A 16,718-nucleotide genomic window follows, 5' to 3' on the forward strand; every position below is an offset into this window, starting at 1 on the left:
GGATCAGCAGTTATTTCTGACCCATAGATTATGTTTGCTTTTATTTCATATCACAGGTCCTTGTGTCTGTCTTGGCCTGGCTTAGATTTTCCTGGTGCTGTTCACTGAAATGTTTTATTTTCCACCATTGCCTGTAGGCAATGACATGGATTAGCCTTGGCAGCACCATGCGGGGGGCTTACACACCCTGGTGCTCACTAATTACAACCTTCAGAACATCCTAACAGCTATAATAATACAGTGATGTATATATGAAGTCACGGTCTGTCAATGTATTGCCCCTGTGGTGTAAGCCCTCTAAGCAATATACTCATGATTGGAAATCCCGTTACTGCATGGCGAGTTTTGTCCTTTGGAGTGGTTTCTATTTACATATGCTCAGGTTCCCGAAATGTCCAACAGAATGCAATACTGCACAAACCCACAGCTTGAAGACACATGGGGATGTTATTTACTTTCTCTTCCCCCTTCTTTTCTTGCTTTTGACTCCCTTACCTTCTTTCTTCCCACAGCTATTTGCCAGTGGTTTTTTTTCTGGCACAGTAGCTAAGTACCTAATCTAGGAAAACACATAGAAGATTTATTTGTTCATTTTAAATCTCTCTGTTAACCATTAATGCATCTAACTCTCTAGATACTTGCGCGGGTTTGTGTACAAATTCAGCCACCTAACTTCTGCTGTGTGAATTTCTGAGTTACTGGTGATGAGGTGCAGTGCAGAAAGCAAATTCTGTCCTAAGTGAAACCCCTGAACTTCATGCAGTGCAGCTGTAAGATCTTTGGTCCCCCGCAATTCTTCAACCAGCTGATCAACTCCTAATAGGTGGAATTACTTCCTACTGTAGTGCAGACATAGGTTTTTAGGCTCTCCAAGTGTTGTAGAGAAATCAGTAAAGGAGAGGAGTTTTTCCTACATACTATGGACTTTGAAGGTGTTGATCCTTCTGCTCTGACTGCAGAGGGAGGCCAGTACAGTCAGGTTCCCAACAGTGTACCTCCATCAGGTGATAGAGTTAGGTCTTAGTGCTCTGCATGACAATGTGCTGGGTGCTGGGCACCCCACAACACCTGGAGAGCTCTGCTGAAATGGAAGAAAACCACAAGAGTCTACTCTGGATCAACCTTGGTGGCTGTCTTAATGAAGAGATTCTGGTGTTTCCCATGTCCTGCTCCACTTGGTTCCAAATGAGCTCTTTGAATCATAAAGGACCTCACAGAATTGAAATTACTCATATGGGATGCCCTCCTAACATCCCATCAGAATGTTTATAGCAGGACCACATTAATTTCACTGTTAGGGGGAATTTCTTACCTCCAGAAATGAGAGTGGATTTGACTGTAATAGCAATTAGGGTTTCCAGGAGTGAACCCTCTCCAGTTTTCACACACTGAATGTATTCTCCAAAGTAATGACTTCAAGACAAAAAGGGAAGATAAAGGGTCTGCATCATTATGTTTGACAGAACATATACACTACTTTTGCAGAGATTGAAATAATCATAACTAAGCTTATGGAAAATTGCAAACACATAAAGGTTGTATGAAAAAATGCATAAATCAAATTTATGAAGTAATTTTAATGCACTTTTTGGACATAAATTCTTTTAGAGGGTTCATCAACCACAGTCTGGTATGAATCTCATTTGATGGTAAGAATGATGATGATTAAAATATTAGACACTAGTGAAAACTTCTCCACTTCTGCGAGAAAAAAAATAAGTTAAATCCAAGCCTTGAGGAAAAATGTTAAAAATAGACATTTTTTGCAAGAAACCATTTGCACGAATGAAACTAATAAGTTTTTATCTAAACCATCTGGTGGAGGAAAAGCATTAAAATGTAAAGTCACGTACTGAAGCCCCCAGAGACTTCTTGGGAGTGCTATATTAAAAAAAAATATAAAAAAAGAAAAACTCTGTGTATTTCCTTCATTTATCTGAGGCCTCACTCCCCAGAGTCCAAGCTTTAACCAGTCAGCTTTGCTTTGGCAACCAATACTCTCCTGCTTGTCTTTGCATAAAAGTTGTGCTCCCAATAATGCAAACTAAATTCATTTCAAGAAAGTGATCAGTGGTTTAGGGTTTATGATTTGCTTGGGAGGGATTTTTTTTCCCTTAACTAAACTTCTACAGGAAGATCAGATACAAATGACATTCACTTTTGCTTTTTCTGTACATGTAGAACCAGACTGTGAAACCTCGGTTTAAAATAGCACCATTTACTGTAGAGCACGAGGTGTGTAACAGGAAGTAACCAACAAAGACTTTCTCTCTCCCTTTTGCAATTTGAGGCCACATACCCATGATCTGCTCGGCTTTCTTTCTATCCCGTGTGCAGGGGATTTGGTGTGAAAGAGTCACAGACTAGCCTAGTTTGGAAGGGATCTCTGTAGCTTTTCTGGTCTCCCTTACCCCCATAGCCAAATCTGGTGCGACTTAAGATGGCACTCTCCAAGGAGGAAGAGCCCACAGCTTCTCTGGGCTCCTGCTTCAGTGTTTTCAACTTCCCCCTTGTGATTCTTTTTCCTAATATGTAATCAGAACTTTCTTTATTCCATCTTGTGTCTGTTGTCCCTTGTCCTTCATGTTTGCCTCCAGAAAGCTTTGGGCTCTGTCTTCACTTATAAAGACCCACCAGGCAGTTACAGACTGCAACAGGAACTTACCATGGAGTCCTCTCCTTGGGACTAACCAGACCCAGCTCTCAGCCTCTCCACCTGTGCCCTGTGCTCTAGCCCCTATCCATCGTGGTGACCTCCAGTGGATCCTCTCCAGTAGGACAATATTTTCCTTGTACTGGGGTCACTTTTGGAAAGGCTCCCACCTCTGGATTCTAGTTCCTTCCTCGTCCAAAGGTGACAACAGCATAAGAAGGCAGCAACATCCTGTTTCTGGCTTTCAATCAAACTGTTCTCAAAAAAAAATGTCTTTTAAGAGTTTAGAAATACTCAGTGTATTGTGTTTGTATGGCAAGGTTTTGGTAGCAGGGGGGAGCTACAGTGGTGTCTTCTGTGATAAGCTGCTAGAAGCTTCCCCTGTGTCCAACAGAGCCAATGCCAGATGGCTCCAAGATGGACCTGCCTCTTGTGATGGGCAAGCCTATCAGTGATGGTGGTAGTGCCTCTGAGATAACATAGTTAAGAAGGTGGTAAAGTTACTGTGTAGGAGAAACTGCAGTTGGAGAGAGGGGTGAGAATATGTGAAACAGCCCTGCAGGCACCAAGGCCAGTGCAGAAGCAGGGCACGAGGAGCTCCAGGCACCAGAGCAGAGATTTCCCTGCAGCCCGTGATGCAGATCATGAAGACGCAGGCTGTCCCACCGCAGCCCATGGAGGTACGCAGTGGAGCAGATATTCTGCAAAAAGAGAGAGACAAATAGAGAAGTTTGAGTACAGTAAAAAATCCAGTCTCATAAGGTGAAACTTTCATAAAAATTACAGCAACACGAGACAAGAGATTACTCAGGCATCTCTCATTTCAATCTTTTTAAAGTGTACATTTATGTTTGAAAATCGCACTAATCTGTACACATATAGCTTAAAAGTGGAAAACTGCTGAAGACAAATAAAACCTGAGCACCTCCTCTTACATATGATATGTAAAATCTCTCACCTGAGTTAAAGCTGTCCTCATGGATCTGAGTGCTGCTTCACAGTTTTTGAACTTTAATTCTGAGTAAAGCAGAAGTCTCTTTCAAAACTCTCAGATCTCACCCACTCTAAATTGCTCTGTGTTCTCGGGCACATCACTTAACCTCCTTTTATATTCATCTCTTACAAAACTATGTAACACATGCTTCTATGGCAGAGAAAAGGAGATGCTCAGCTCATCATTTAAGAACTCTGAGCAGAAGTAGATATCAAAACATAAAGGCTTTCTCTACTAAACAGGGCATCAGCCTTTTTTATTCAAGCAATGACATGTTTTGAATGAACTTTGAACTTCTAGTTGCTATCTAAGCTGTGCTACATAGACAGCAGGAAGAATCTTTTTTGCATCTTCAATATTTAAAAATGTGACTGCACTGATGGCGTAAACATGGATCCAAGTGTTCCATTGTGAAGAAAGGTGGCATCACAAAAGCCACCTGCAGGCTTTGTGCCCGAAGAGGCTTGCATTGCCACAGTTGCTGTGCTAGCAGAGTAAGGGGACTAGCTCTTCTGCCCCCCACCTTCAGCCTGTGTTGAAGGGGACTTTGACTCTTTTACTTCCACTGAAACTTGGTTCTTTGGGACCCTCAAGGACACCATACATGCTGTGCATAGAGCTGAGAAGTTACTGACTCTATGTATCGAGATATGAGAAGCCTGAATATTCACTAGAGGTTTTCTTTTTCCCCTTTTTCTTCCCCCCCACCCCCTTTTTTTTTTAAGTACTGGAGCCATGCAGATTGTAAGCCAAAACTTCTTAGAAAGCTAGTTTAGAGCAGCATCTGAAATGTGTGATTCTTGGAGCCTTCAGAGACTTCTGTGTTACAAAATGTGTTCCCAGCCTTCTGTGAAACACATGGAGCATCACCTACTTACATGTTTGATTTAGCTAAAGAACATGTGCTTTACAAAGGTGTCCATCCTTATCTAACTTCTTTTTTTTTCCCCAAGTGGTTGTGCATCCACTGTAATGCTTGGTAAATTCAGAGTTAAAACTACTTCAGTTCCAGTTTGAGATTTTCTGACCTAAACTTCCAGCCTCTGGACAAGGCTATGAGTCCTCTGGTTCTGCCTGCTGTGTGCGCTCCGTATCTGCTGTCCGCATCCTCCCTGGTCAGCTGGCTGGCAGTCTGAAAATGCTGATGTTCTAAGGGTTACCGGACTACAACTGTTCTCTGCAAACAAAATTCACATCTGTTCTGACAACTTACTTCAGCCTGATGCGACTTGAAAAGGTCGAGATTAATCCCAGAAAATCAGACTTCTATTTGAAAGGCCAAATCAACTTTAATTGTAACACACGGCTATTTGTATTGGCATTTAGCTGCAGCCGTTTATCCTTCTTTCCATTGGTATTATTTGTTTCTGAGCTCACTACTGAAGCCTACAATGCAAGCTGAAATGTTTTAAGTAATGTAACAAAAACAACAGCTGACATCTTTGCTTTTACAGGTTTCCATTGAACCAGGGTATTTTGCATGCATGGCTTTTATGACTTGTGTTTATCAGCAGTCTGGGGGGAAAAATCATAGAAGAAAACGTTGTCTCATTTTATAAAGATTAATGATGTCTACTGTACTTTCACACACCCTCCTAGGCTGTTGGCTTGATCCATCAGAGCCTGGCGGAGCTGAACCTCTCACTCTGGAGTGCCTCCTAACAAACTGATTGGCAGCACTGAAGGGTTTAAACCCCCTTTTGCATTGCAGCAGTTGAAAGCTGTGGTTTTCTGTGTCGGTGAGGTGACCAACAGCAGCACCGTCCCCTTGGCACGGGGGGACCGGGTGGCGTAGCACCTCTCTAACCACCGTGCTGGCTCCCAGCATCTGCTATCAGCTCAGCCATCAAGCCATCAGCTGATATTTGAGCTCTCAGATCTCCTGAAAAGTGACAGGGCGCGAGAGAGAGACTCATTTGGCAATACTTTGCTCTTGCTGTTTGGCCTGGAGAAAGATACTCAAAAGTGGTAAGATTGTTTAGCAACAGCTGGCAAGCACCCGGGTGTGAGCCTGATTTTCAGACATGACAGGCACTTACAGGAATGTTGCCAGATACAGCTGTTTAAAAGCCTTAATAAACAGCAAGTCAATACTAATCTTTGCCAAATTAATCTTTTCCTTGACAGCCCATCAGAGCAATTATGCTCAGACTTGTTGTAAACACACAATTGTCAGAGGGTAAGGATCTTCTCAGCAGTATACCGTGGGTTTTTGCATACAGTTTGTTTTCCAAATAGGAATGTTTCCTTTTCTTTCCCCCTTCCTCTCTTTCTTTCTTTTTTCCCTCTCCTGTTTTATTTTCTAGCCAATTATGTCCTCTCCAGCTTGGTATTAGCCTGAACAAAATTTCTTTGTAAAGTGTCTATCGCAGCAAGCCCTTAATAGAATGTGAAATGATGACAGTGGCAGGATCCATGCAGATGCACATTTGCTAGTGGGTTTCTCTAATTAGGCAGTAACTGTGACAGGCTCTGAAATGTTACAAGTCATTGTTCTCACTTGTCCTCTTGTCGGTGGAATAAGAACTACATTTGAGTTGTGATTTAATGTGCTGCTGGGTAATACTAAAATACATGACTTTGCAAAGGAAACCAAATGCCATCTGCAAGACCTGACACAAAGCACCTCGTGTTCTCTGAGGTGCTGAGCACCTCCTGCAGCACTGCCAGCACACTGCGGTACTCACTAGAGTGTTTTGTTTGAATGGAAAACGAAGACACCAGATAAATAATTAACAGGGCAATGGTTATGTATCTGTCTGTCTCTGCCTGTATCTCTCTAGCCCTACCTCAAGCTCTACCTCTACTACCTCTGCCTCTCTCTTGTCTCTGTCTCTAGCCCTACCTCTAGCTCTGCCTCTACCTCTAATCTATCTATGCCTGCCTATTAATGGGAGCTCTGTGGAGTAACTCCTGTATGGGTTGCATACAGCTTTTCAGCTGTTTCTCACGTAGTGCACAAAAGGATTTTTACCCCCTCCGTTTCCCCAGAGCACAGAAAGAGATCTCTGTGGATCTGCCATGTTTACAGGATCGGCTAAGAAATAAGCAGATATAGTCTTGGAAATGTTAGTTCATGTTGAGATGAAGTCTCAGAAGGTTGAGGAAGGTGGTAAGAGCATGTTTTACCTTCCAGTAATGAGCTCTTTTGTTGTCAGGTTTGCTGTTTACAGAGGAGCCTCGCAGGGGATATTTGGCAGAGACACCATTGGAATCAGGAACTGGTACTTGGTAAGAGAGAGAAGTGGGCATGACTACATTACATTTCATTGTGAATGGCTGGGCCCCTCCATGAATACGTTACTTACTGCCTGTGGATGAATGGGGTGTGTGGGGAATCCTATAGTGGGTCCCTTTAAAGAACTGCTTTGGGCCAGAGGCAGTAGCAGGGTGGGATTTCTGCTCTGTGAATTTGGTGATAGACCTGGACTTACATTGCCAGAATGTGGCACACCGAGAGCAGCGTTAAATTTGAACAGCCTTTCCTTTTCAAAACCTCTGCTTACCTTGGTGATAGCAAATGGGATTTACATTTTGCAGTGTGTATGTTGCTAACCTTGCTTTTTGCCTACCACTTTAAAAAAAAAAAAAAATTAAAATTCAGTTGATGGAAGAAATTATTTCCCTTTGTTTCTATCACTTTGACAGATGTCTTTATCTTATTTACTTGCTGTACTGTGTTGCTTCAATGTGTAGGTTGTTTTGTTCCTGTGTGCTTTCTATCATCATTATGACAGATGGTGATTTACAACCAGTGACTTTGGTGTATGTGTTATTGTGGCCTAAGCCACAGAGCTTTAGTGAAGGATGGGGAATATATTCATGAACTCCAGTGGAGTTCCACCTGCTTACAAAAAGATCTCAACTTTCTAGACTACATCTATTGACAACTTGTGTATGTCAATGCACAGCTGAAACCAAAGTAGCAGTTTCCCTTTGCTGGCAACCATTGCTTTTTCCCAAGGTCAGACAAGAAGAACTGATGTTTATGCACTGAAGTTGGATCCTTCCTTTGGAACAAAGTGGCTTCAGTATAACCCTGGCCAAAAAAGCTGCTCTTCCAGCATAGCTGTCCCGTCCCAACAGAGTCCAGGTACAGAACCACACTCAAAGCAGTGGATGGGTAAGGTGCTGCATGGTAAACACACCAAAGGTTTCCCGTCTTACAGACTGAGGGACACCAACTAGCCAGATGTTCATACAGAATAAGTATTTTATTCATGATGTATTTTTTTATTTACATTAAAGTTTTCTTGTATTTTGAACTCTGATTGGATACTGAAATTAACAACTTTATGTGACTGTGCACCTGCTCTAAAAGAAATGAAGATAACACAGTTCTTTTCCATAACAGAAAAAGGAAAACTGCCTTTCAAAATCAAAGCTGATTTTTCTCATCCTCAGTAATTATCTTCTTGCTTTAAAATTAATATGAGTGGAAAATGTAGTTTACTATAATATAATAAATAGAAGACATTGGGTAATTAGTAGTGCTGATATATTTCTAAAGTACTAAACAGACAAACAATAAACTGTGAATTTAATCACGAGTTCTCATACAGTTTCAAGACAGGAAAATTAGAGCTCTCAGCTACAGTCATTTGAGTAATCACATCTGATCTGCATTATTTATTAGTTATTACATGCCAAGTGATTCTGATTGTACATTGCCTGAAATCATTCAAAAACAAGCATGCCTTTGTTTCTGGTTTGTTTTTAAAGAAAAATCAATGGCATTGCATAATGTGTATTTTATCCAAGTTGCTTTCTTTATTTCACACTGAAAATACAAATCTGTGGTACTCTCCATTAACTGGACAGGGATCTGGGATGAAATCCTTCTGAAATATGTTTTCAGAGCTACCCCTGATCCAAAACTTTGACAAAAATACCTTCTTTTGGATTTTTTTAACCCTTTCCCTGTGGCTGTTGAACTTACCTTTCACTTTATTTGTGCTACAGTCCCTACAACTCTGTAGGAACTTTTGCATGTATAATAAAATGGCTGAAGCATATTTGGTAACATTTCTGTTGGTAGTATTTTTATTCCACTTGACTAATTAACCAAAACTGGTGAAGTTCCAAGAAGAAGCATTATGCAGCTTTATTCAGTTAGTTTTGTTGGTTCAAGCATTAGTTTTGGGCAACTTTCTGCTACAATGCTTTAAAAAGGGAATTACTTAAAATATCTTTTTTCTTTTTTCCTTAACAACCAAAGAAATAGAGAAGTATTGGTTACCTTCATTTTCTGCCAGTAAAGCAGGTTTGGTGTTGTATATGTCACTGTAAAAACTAAATAAAGTATTCACATCAGTTGTGAACAATTTGTGCCAGCAAACGTTAAAGCGTCAAAGAAACCTCTTTAGAATGCTAACAAATTTACTTACAAACACCTATATTTATTATTTCATAAATAGGCGCAACAGGTTCCATAAAAAAGATTAAATACAGACACAGTATGAAGAAACAATAATACATAGCCATATGTAAAGGTTATAATTTAGCTGTCTCCAATCTGTTTCTGCATCTAATAAAATATCAGGTAAGCATTTGGCAGTTTTATACATGAAAGGACTTAAATGACGTTTACTAACCAGTACACATAAAGTGATTTTCTTTTTTAAAAAAAAGAAGCCTTTTTTAGGCAGTACAAAATAAATGTGTTTGCTCTTTATCAACATTAGTTTCTGTCCTTTATTTTTTTGTGTGTGTGTTTATTTCATGAGACAAAGCCAATATTTTTAATTAATATAATTTGGGAATATTTTACTTTTTTTTTTCCTCAGACACTTTGAAAATATAGAACTATTAGTCAGTTGTTTAAAAATGAAGTAAAAATATGAATGTTTGCCAATTTAACCCTTATTGTGAAATCAATAAACTGGAATGAGCCAGTTTCAATTACAATTAGCTACAAAAACATTCACATTTTATACTCTAGGAGAGTGTAACATAGATGCTATTTACAAACTTGCTATGACTGCTACATCAAGCCATTTAAAAAGTCTTTAGTAGTTTCATATAAACACCCATTATGAAAAACCAATGGAAAATCCAGGACTTTTATCTGAGACATCTACAGTTGCTAAGGCAGTTACTATCGCAGCACTTCACAGCAAAAACCAACATAAAATCTGAATGGTCCAAGTTTCCTTCAGGGAAGAAGAAAAGCAGTGTCCGTTAAAGGATCTCAGGGTAGGGATGCAAAGGAGAAAGAAAGAGAAAAAAATGGGTAAAAAAAAAGAGAAGGAAAAAAAAAAAGGAAAAAGAAAGAAGCATGACTATTTTTTCCAGAGTGGGGGACCCACAAGCTCAAATAGTCCTAAGTGCTTAGCAACTTGTATTTCCTAATAAAATGCAGAACTGCCTTGACTGCATATAGCAATCCATGATGAAAAGACTTCCCTGCATTCCTCAGTGGAAAGGAGAGGTGTTTCAGATTTTCAGGTAAGGTAGAGTGCTTTGTCCCTCTGCATGCCCCTGTTCAAAAGGAAAAAAGAACAAATGTGATTTTAAATTTCTTTTTCTGATATTTTAGTTGTATTCTCCCCAAAAAAACCCCATATCTCTACCACAGGTCATTAATTCCAAGCATATCACTGAAGTATGGCTGCCTGACCATGGTTAATAGTAAGAAAAATCCTAGTGCCAAAGTGACATGCAGCAACCTGAAGATCTCTCTAAACTACACAGGACTGGGACGTGGGTTTAGGCTCTGGTTTGACATCACCTGCTTTAGCAGATTGGTAGCACTGATGTACATCTCATGTACTGCACAGATAGGTACAGCTCAGGGTTCAGCACAGATCTTGGAACGATATTCCATAAGCACCCTAATATGATGTGGCCACTTTCCTTAGAGGTCATGAAAGCTTGGTTACATGCACATAGTTTCCAGACGCTGACATCTCTGGCCTATTTTATTCAGTCATACTAACAGCCAAAACGCTTTGGGTAGACATGTGTTTGTGTTCATTTCTCTGTGCTAATTTGATGATTTGGTAGCAACTAAGAGCTTTTATCTGCCTTTGCCTTGGTGATTCATGCCAAGGTCAAGGAGAGGCCAGGCTGGTCAGCATGTTCACAAGGCACAAAATCTATTATTTGAAACTCAAAAGATACCTTCTGTTCAGAGTCTTAAATGATTCCCTGCAGTTCTGTGGACAGCAACATGGCTTCAGAAAACCCATATTGCAGAAGAGCTGGGGGTTGGAAGGGGCTACTAACCTTATGGTAGAGCTCTTACAGGCATGGTGTTTTGTTTCTGGTTACAGTCACGTGATTCTCTTGCCAATGCCCTTCCCTGTATCTTGTATCACATACATCACCCCTGCATCTCACTGATGGGTTTTCATGACCCAGATTGGTTGTTTTCACTGGCAGCAAGAGTATTTGGAGAAAATAGTTCATGCCATTTGCCTCTCGGATAGGACATAATGATCTTAAAACTTCTTTCCTGTACCTTCTCCCTCAAGATTTCAGTTCTGATTTTCTGAAGAACGGAAGTTCTCTAAGAGGAAAGTGTATGTGCTGTGATAAAGTGACAAAAATATCTAATAAATGCATGTATTGAAAACTTGCTGTCCCACAGCAGTCTAACTACTGAATAAATATAGCACATTCACAGATGCACTTCTGAAATCCTGTAGGGAAACAGGCAACAAAGTTGTTTCCAAAGTTTGTTACCAGATACTTGTGTCATGAACGTTGCTCAACACAAGGTGGCATTCACTGGCTGCTTACCCATTACTGCAGTAGTCATTATTCCAGTCCACAGTCTGTGCTGGAGGATTTCTGCACCCTGAACGAACATACTCCATTGCTTGGGTAACAACTTGTGCAGCTGTTGATGTTGGATTGATGATATTCTGATAATCAGGTTGAAGAGTAAATCCCTAGAGGAGAAAGCAAGTACATTACAATGTATGGAAACCAAGCAAGAGTTTGGGTACATTAAAAAACTCCAAAATATGCATACTGTGAAATTGTAGAATAATTCCTTTTCCAGGTGTACTTTAGGTCATCAAACTTCAAATAGGAAAAAAACATGTTGGTGTTTTCTAAGGTTTTAAATCATTCTTTGAGAAATGAAACACTGCCAAATTGTTGTTATCTATTAGAGTCACAGGAAGGAACTAAAAGGGACAGGGCAGAAACAATTCAAAACCAAGAGAACAACTCAATCAGCACTGGGGCAAAAAACCCTGTTTGCTCCTTAGAGCTTCCATTTAGATTAAATGTAAGGATACACACTAGTTGTTAATTCCCAGAATATGCAACAGAATCTTTTTGAAGGATGGAGGCAGCAGGTGGCTGACTGTTTTATTAGACTACACCTATTCACATATTGTTCTCAAAACCCTTTTTCTTCATTCAGTCACAAAGGGACCATCTGCTGCTTCTTTTATTTGTACTTCTCTCTCAACTAAACAGAAATTCAACCAAAGCCTTTTAACAGTTGCTGGACTAATGCAGCGAAAGTAGCACAGAATAACTTGCTTTTTGAAACTAAGAAGCTGAGAAAAAAAAGTGGAAGTTACAAAGAGACATCTAACCTGCTCCCTGAAATCTCTGTCATGTGAAGTCATAATAATTTTTAGTTCTTTTGATATATGAGGATGTTTAAATATTGTGTTTCAAAACCAGGAGAACAATTGAAATTTCAAAGCTAATGTATCTGGTTCACCCTTTGTAAATGTATATCATATTCCTGTAGAGTTAGAAGAACTATATTGGGTAAAAGTACGGGAATGCTGTATGAAAGCAATCAATGACTGCTGAAAGAAACCCAGACCAAACTCCTTCCTGGGGAAGGGCATACAATTCCCACTCAAGTTATGTGGATATGTAGCTGCTAAATTAGAAACTGAACCTGAACTGAGATACCTAGTTTGAAAACCCCTTCTGTCTGGCCAAAGTCCATGTAGAGAATAGACTGAATTGAAGCTCACAGCTTTTAGTTTTAAATTCTAGCTCATTATGCGATTATGTCATCATATCTGTGATCACTTCTTGCACACAGCTTTCACTGGGACAGGAGTTTTGTGGAGAGCTTGTTTTTTTCTTTTCTCCAGGTTTAACAAGTCAGCCACATTATCTTTAATCAAATAAATGAGTATTCTCAGTTTTTGCCTGCCTCCATCCACAGAAATGAACTTGCTTCAAGTATACCATGTCAGTTCCTTCAAATCCCTTGGTGCATTATACTCCAGCTCTTTCCCAGAGGTCCTGAGGGTGTTCTGCGCTGCCACACCTCTAGTGCACACCGTCAACCTACTCCATTCATCCTGATCTTGGATTGTGGCCATAAATGAGTGCCATTTTCTTCCATATTATCTCCCATATGGAGTATATCCCAAGTCACACTTCAGTACGCACTTCAGCTCTTTGGAGCCTCACTTTGTCCTTGATGACTCCAAGAAACAGTCATGTGCAATTCCACAGCCGAATTCCGCATCTAGTTGTCATGTAAATTATACACTGCCCAGCTAATAAAGTACAATAAAACCCACCCGTGGTGACTGTACACTGTCTTTTCACCAGGCTCCAAAGCTGCACATCAGGCTGCTAAAACTACCCCCATGCCTGCAACAGATCCAAAGGAAACTGTAATTGAACAGACTTCCCAATGACTTTGATTGGAGGTTCATGTAATAAGAAGGCAGAAAAATTGGTTTTGTAGATCACCATCATCATTTCTATACAAAACATCACCCGTAAGGACTTTCTGATTAACTGTAAGAGTAAACTAACTGCAGAAACACATCCTACCTTCAGGCAATCAGGTTTACCTTTGGTAGAAATGCCCTTGAGCTCTCTCTTATCAGTCTTGATGAAACAATCATATATGAGAAAAGCACTATATGGGACCAGCAGCTCCAGCAGTGCTGTAGCAAAGCATGCAAGTGAGCATGCAGCAGGAAGAGACAGTTCCCTCAAATCAGAGGAAGAGACCATCAATGCAATATCCATTTCATTTCTTCTGGACTTAGGGCAAAAAATAGAATCATAGAATCACAGAATGGTTTAGGTTGGAAAGGACCTTAAAGATCATCTAGTTTCAAGTCCCCTGCCATAGGCAGGCACACCTTCCACTAGACCAGGTTGCTCGAAGTCCCATTCAGTCTGTCCTTGAACGCTTCCAGGGATGGGGCATCCACAACTTCTCTGGGCAACCTGTTCCAGTGTATCACCACCCTCAAAGTAAAGAATTTCTTCCTCATGTCTAATCTAAATCTCCCTTCTTTCAGTTTAAAGCCATTCCCTCTTGTCCTAAATGAAATAAATGAATAGCTTAAGATGCTGGAGGATGGTCCTGCAGTTTAAATGCCAGCTTCGAACTGAGTGGGGACTTATATTTTTTCAGGTTTTCTGTATGACCGCAGCCAAATTGCTTTGGCTGTCTTCCAGCAAAGCATGCATGCACATACGCTTGGACTGAATTGATACCTCTCATATTAAAGTTGGGACCATGAATCCAAACTTAATTCTCCTATCTGCAAATTAAGGGGTAACAACACTTTCATCTTGCACCTGGCAACGCTGTTTAGTTTACAAGTGTCTGGAATTGGAGCCTGTTTCTTAGGACATGCTCAGACACTACATTTTAATGTGGTGCAGAGGTATCTGAGCCAGGTTGCAGCTCCGAAGCAGCTGAGCTCAGTGGTCCCTCTGGGGTTGAGGGCTACAAGAATACCAGCAATGTGGGTGCTGGGAAGTGTGCTTCTAGGGCAAAGTAATTTATGAAACCCAAGCTCGATATGAAGGACTGATAAAGCATGGTGATTGTTTAAGATGTAAGCAATAATTACTACAGCATTTTCACCAACAGAAGAGCTCTGGAAATAGAGATAGGTACAACAGAGGGAGACAGCCTTATACCAGGCTTGTAGTAAATATTTGTGTATTATTTATGTAAGCCCTTAACAAACAATGATGAAATAAAAAGTGCTCAGAAAATGAGTGCTTCGAGGTCTAATTAAACAATGCTGAATGTTTTTGCATCGTAATGCCCAAGAGAAAATCACCAACTGTTTTGCAACATGACTAGAATTTTAAACTTCATTTTCTTGTTCCAGATTGAAATAAAAATAGGGAACTTGATAAAGATTAATTCGATGTCAGGAGGGACATTTGCTTTTTAATTAGATTTCTGTAGCCCTAGCAGTTTCGTTGTGCCACTGTAGCAAGTCCTAAAAAGCCTGCAGCAGAACTAAACAGTGATCCTCATCTCCACACTTTACTGGGAACTAATTTCATTTCCTGCCTGTCTGGAGAGGTATTTTCAACAGGCATCAATGTTTTTGTCTTCACAACTGATTTATTCATCAATCTCAATGTGATATTTTAAACCTTTAAATTACATCCAAATCCTAAAGCATCTGTTTATTACACAAGGAAATTGAAAATCTGTCTGTGTGATATCATAGAAAGATTTTTCCTTAAGGTTATAAAGGAAGTTGACAGATATTAATGATTTTTTTTTTCTCTTGACCTCATTCAAAGACAAAGCTTAACAAAAAAGAGGAAAAATCTGGACAAATACAGCAGGTCCCTGAGTTTACTATATATAATATATACCAGAAAAAATGAGGCTATTACTTTTGGCAGGCTATGCAATCATCTTGCTGTATACATTTATTTTCTAAAGGAAAAGAAATACCTAGAAGTAGACTAAAATGAACTCTTATTTAAAAAAAAATAATTAAAAAAATAAGATGTGACATACATTAACCTTCTACTTTGTTATGCATACACTTGCAGCCATGATTACTAGGCATTAAGAATCTAGTTTTGCTTGCTCTAGTTATGAACTGATGTGGGACAGAGATTGTAACAGGACTTCCCATCCCACCCTGGTGAAGGATTTTGAACAGGGAAGGAGATGCTTCCAGCAGGGCTACTTAAAAGGCTTCCTTAACAAGGACTGAGCGCATCTGGGAGGGAATGAATCCTCAGCCTCATCACTCCCCACACACAATCACAGTACAACAGGCTGCATAGAGGGGTACACTCAGAAAGAAGCAAAAATGTCCGAGTAGAGAAAGGAAAGAACAACTTTGAAACAGAAAACAGGTTGCAACTTCAGACACCATTTTAGCCCGATCATTGGAGAAATTGTCCTGATTTGAATGGCAAGTGTTAAGATTCAGACTATCTGATCCCAACTAAGAAAAAATTAAACATAATGTCAAACCTAAGAAACAGACTGCAGAGAAGCACCTCTTTTATCAGGTAAAAAATAATACACTGATAAAATGCTCTCACGAGCATTTAATTAAAGAAAAATCATACTCTTCTAATCTACTGTGTTTCTTCCAGTGTATCAAAAGCGGATGAAAGAAAAACTGTTACACGATGGATTTAGACTTTCACAAAGTAAAACTTTCATGTGGCTCCCTTTAATAATATTTAAGAAAAACATAGCATAATTCAGAATTAGAAGTTATATATAATAACAATCAGGACCTAATTGAGAATAGATTGAGAATAGAACTAAACAGTCATTTCTTACACTGCAAAGGATTAACGCTGTAAACAAGTACCTCGAAGGTCTACAGTAGTGCTCATTATTTAATTTATTAATTAATTGTTTTGGAACAGGAAGGAAAAGACACAAAATAGTCTACTTTCCAGGAAAAAATATATAAAAAAAATATTTGGATAACTCAAAATAGAGGAGATTGTTCAAAACAAATTAAAAAGTATTTACCAATTCTAGGCATATGACCAAAATGCTAATACGTAAATATTACTTTGCTTTGTACATTTCAGAACAATTTGGATGCATTGCTGTATACTCCACAGAACTAATTGATTTTTAAAATGATGGAAATTGTGCAGTCACTGAGGCTTTTTGGCTACCAACCCTTCTGATCTTCTTGATGCTCTGTACTTTTTTGTGGACTCGTGGAGGAGATTGCCCTTCTCCAGCTGGCAGTCTCTCTTGGTTTGGCAGCTGCACACATGCAGGCAGTGGAGGACATGCTGTTCCCTGTGGAGCTGATGAAGATCAGCTCATTGTCCTGGTAGCAGTGGGGGCAGAACTGTCTCCCCAGGTCAGCACTTATC

General features: G+C 39.8%; 1 protein-coding gene across 2 annotated transcripts in view; it reads right to left on the minus strand.

The window, feature by feature from the left end:
• Positions 1–7,832: 7,832 nt before the first annotated feature.
• Positions 7,833–16,718, minus strand: part of TOX (thymocyte selection associated high mobility group box) — a 225,010-nt gene continuing 216,124 nt past the window's right edge. For both annotated transcript variants that reach the window (XM_061342956.1, XM_061342957.1), the window contains exons 8-9: positions 11,391–11,542; positions 7,833–10,127 (exon numbers count right to left, since the gene is read on the minus strand). In XM_061342956.1, the coding sequence (XP_061198940.1) occupies positions 10,091–10,127; positions 11,391–11,542 (189 nt within the window). In that variant the 3' untranslated portion in view covers positions 7,833–10,090. The remainder of the gene's footprint in view (positions 10,128–11,390; positions 11,543–16,718) is intronic.

This window comes from Neopsephotus bourkii, unplaced genomic scaffold (assembly GCF_033783945.1).
Source record: "Neopsephotus bourkii isolate Nb327-2 ecotype Australia unplaced genomic scaffold, CSIRO-AGI_Nbou_v1 NB_1820, whole genome shotgun sequence".
NCBI lineage: Eukaryota > Metazoa > Chordata > Aves > Psittaciformes > Psittacidae > Neopsephotus > Neopsephotus bourkii.